This window comes from Rattus norvegicus, chromosome 10 (assembly GCF_021556685.1).
Source record: "Rattus norvegicus strain SHRSP/BbbUtx chromosome 10, alternate assembly SHRSP_T2T, whole genome shotgun sequence".
NCBI lineage: Eukaryota > Metazoa > Chordata > Mammalia > Rodentia > Muridae > Rattus > Rattus norvegicus.
Genome location: NC_141543.1, coordinates 49415927 through 49419356, shown reverse-complemented (window position 1 = coordinate 49419356; position 3430 = coordinate 49415927). Strand labels below are relative to the sequence as shown.

Sequence of the window (3430 nt, the reverse complement as noted above, 5' to 3'; positions counted from 1 at the left end):
AAGGAAAACTCTAACACACAGAGGGTGACTGTATCCAAGAAAACACAGGAAAGGAATAATTTCACAGCAGCAGAAACAAATGAGACTCTCTCTCTCTCTCTCTCTCTCTCTCTCTCTCTCTTACACAGACACAGTCACAGACACAGTCACAGACACAGTCACAGACACACACACACACACTCACACTCACCATAAAAATGTGAGTGCCATTGTTGTCCAGCATTGGGACAGGATACGGTAGGAGTGGAATTAGTCTGGTGTTTGACTCCATGGACAAACTTTCACTAGAAAGGGGCTCAAAGGAGCTCTGTGCAGTTTTGAATTCTGCATCTTTGGTAACAGGTACAAGGGGAGAGGTCTGTAGAATTGGCTGGAAGAGAAGGCTTTTTGTGAGTACCCTCCAGCTTGAAAGCTGTGCTTCAGTCACTCCAACTTGAAACAAAGTGGCAGTTAGTCCTCAAGGTCGATGGATTCCTTGCTGTTAGTCTAAACATTCTTGTATGGTGAGGTGTGAGAACTTTTCACCCAGAATTTGTGATTTTTCAGTTTTTTGAGATTTCAGTTGGAAATGAGAAGGTGGCTCCACAAATAGCTGCCAGCATGTAGTTTAATCAAAACCTCAGAGTAAAGCAGAAAATACCGAGACGCAGGCACAGGTGCACACACACCCCTTAGTTGTGGCGTCGCCTTCCATGCTCACCTACAGACAACTGCCAACTGAAAAAAAGTCCAGAAATAGTCAACTTGTCCTCTACAGTGCTGCTTTCTGAGCAGCGTGTTGAGATTCACTACTGTTCTGGTACCTGCCTCTGGCCCACTTGTCCACCCAGTATGTGCTACCTGTCCGCTTGTCACATAGGAGCCACCTCAGTTCTAATGTTCTTAATTTCATTCAGTAATGCCCCAAAGTTCAAAAGTCGAGATACTGAAATTTTTATGTTAAAAACAACTTGTAAAGTACTTACTACATTAAGGTACAGAAGTTTTCCACTATTACTCTGCTGGGTTTGCTCATTCCCACGGTAAGAACAAACGTGTCCATGAAACTGAGAGGAATGACGAAGAAACACAGGACTTCTTTTGACGAGGCTCCTCAGGCTCCCTGAGTTCCAGTCACAGGATAGAAATGTTAAGGTAGAAAAGAAACTTAAGAAGAATTTGAAGTTCTTAGTGGCTTTAGGTATCCACTCGGCATCCCGCGACATAACCTTTGTGTTGAAGGCGCTACTGTATACCTTTCTCCTTTGTAGCACCAGCAAGGTCCAATCCAACCAAGGTATCCTTACTCCTTAGGGCAGAACAACGGGCCAGGCACTTCCTCAGGCTGCCCTTGACCTCGCTGTTCCGAAGACTGTAGATGAGGGGGTTCAGCATGGGGGTGACGATAGTATAGAATGCTGACACCACTTTATCATGGTTCGCAGACCTGGCGGATGCGGGCCTCATGTAGCTGAATGCAGCGGCTCCATAAAAGAGGCCAACCACTGTCAAATGCGAGCAGCAGGTGGCGAAGGTCTTCTTGCGGGCTTCTGTGGACCGCATTCGGAGGACGGCGGTCAAGATGAGACCATAGGACGCCAGGATGAGGGAGAAGGGGATCAGAAGCATCAACACACAGCAAATGTACATGACAAACTCAAATGCTGATGTGTTTCCACAAGCCAGGTGCAATAACACAGGGGCCTCACAGAAGAAGTGATCTATTTCATGCCGGCTGCAAAACTGGAAGCTCATTGTGGCGGCAGCCTGCATGGCTCCATCAGCTGCTCCCAGGAGCCAAGACCCCAAGGTTAGTCTCAGACATAACTGCCAGCTAATGAGAACCGGATAGCGCAATGGGTGGCATACGGCCACATAGCGGTCATAGGACATGGCTGCTAAGAGGAAGCACTCTCCACCTCCCAGAGTGAGGAAGAAGAAGATCTGGAAGCCACAGCCAGCGGCAGAGATGGAATTCTTGCCCGTTAAATAACCAGCTGCCATTTGGGGCACTATGGTGGAGACCAGCATCATGTCCATGAGGGAGAGTTGGCTCAGGAGAAAGTACATGGGTGTGTGAAGCCGGCGGTCCTGGTGAATCAGGAGAAGCAGGAGGGCATTGCCTACCACAGAGTTAAAGGCCACAGTCAGAACCAGCACAAAGAGGAACAGGTGGGCTCTCGTGTGGTCAAAGAGTCCTAAGAGAATGAAGCCTGTTGTGGCATTACCCTTGTCCATGATTACAGCAGTTAGTGACACTGAGAAAGAAGGGACAGAGGAGTCTCATCACCTGTGATGCTGTGTGAAGTACACATGCCCAGATGGTTGCCTCTGAGAAACGCTGAAACCCACTTCAAATTCTTCACCCATGTTTGCAAAATGTCTCATGGCCAAAAACTAACATCAATTTTCCTCCTTTGCAAGATTTCCCTGACAAACATCTCACCAGAACAGTGAGTGAACTGGTATGACAAATCAAATTATCTATGGGTTGCAACTGACTCATAACCTTCCATTGCCTGATATCTACATAAATGTTTGAGAACAAGTTGTCATTTATATTCTCTTTTAGATTATATTTGGCATAATCAAATCTTAGGTGCTTAATAAATTAATATTTTTAAAATGTAACTCAGGGATTTGCTAATGTAGGTGACACATTTATAATATATCCAAATTTTTGTTTATTGAGTCAAGGTTTCCTGTATCGCAGGCGGACCTCAAGTTTCCCATATAGTAGAAAATGCCCTAGGAACTTCTGAGCTCACTGGCTCTTCCTCCTGATAGCTGAGGTAGCAGGGATCTATAACATGGAGACCACGTATAGCATATCTGGTTCATGCAATGCTGGGATTGAACACACTGCTTTGTCGATGGCATGCTAAAATTCTACCCAAACCACATTCTTGATCCTGCCAAAGTTTCTTGAAAACAGAATTTCACATAATTCCCTCTAACACTGAATATCAAAGCTCTGGCCAAACCAAAGGATGTTTGCTCTTAGATCTAGAAACAGAAAAGACAGAATCTGAGGACAGAGGCTAAACTCACCCTGGGTGGCAGCTCCCTAGGTTCTGTTTACAGAAGCTGACACTTCAAAAGGCAATACCTCTCTTGGGTGTTTCATCAGAGTGGAGCTGAAATGCTAAAAGAACACTTTAAAAATCTGTTCCAAAGTATTTTTTCCATATCAGACCACCCCTTCCTCTTCTCAATTCTCAAAAACTCACCATTTAGTGGGTATCTCAGAGACCTGTGTTTTTGCCTAACTTCCAAGGGGAAAAAAATGAATCCTCCTCCCGAGAGTTTAAATCTTTACTTTCACTGTAGTCTTTGACTTGCTGGTGCCCTGGTTTTTGAGTTTATTGAATCAAAATGTCCACAGCTACAAAGATGTGGATAGGAATTCATTCTTAAGGACGATGTCTAGTTCAGAGGTCTAGAGGCAGTC

At 45.1% G+C, this 3430-nt stretch overlaps 1 protein-coding gene across 1 annotated transcript; it reads right to left on the bottom strand.

The window, feature by feature from the left end:
* Window positions 1-1224: 1224 nt before the first annotated feature.
* Olr1454 (olfactory receptor 1454) lies at window positions 1225-2217 on the bottom strand. Its single transcript, NM_001000020.1, has one exon. It carries the CDS (start codon window positions 2215-2217, stop codon window positions 1225-1227), a length of 993 nt encoding a protein of 330 aa, NP_001000020.1.
* Between the last annotated feature and the right edge of the window lie 1213 nt (window positions 2218-3430).

Bases quoted from the DNA above. Each gene is read 5' to 3' on its own strand.
- Olr1454 (NM_001000020.1), bottom strand. From the start codon at position 2,217: ATGGACAAGGGTAATGCCACAACAGGCTTCATTCTCTTAGGACTCTTT.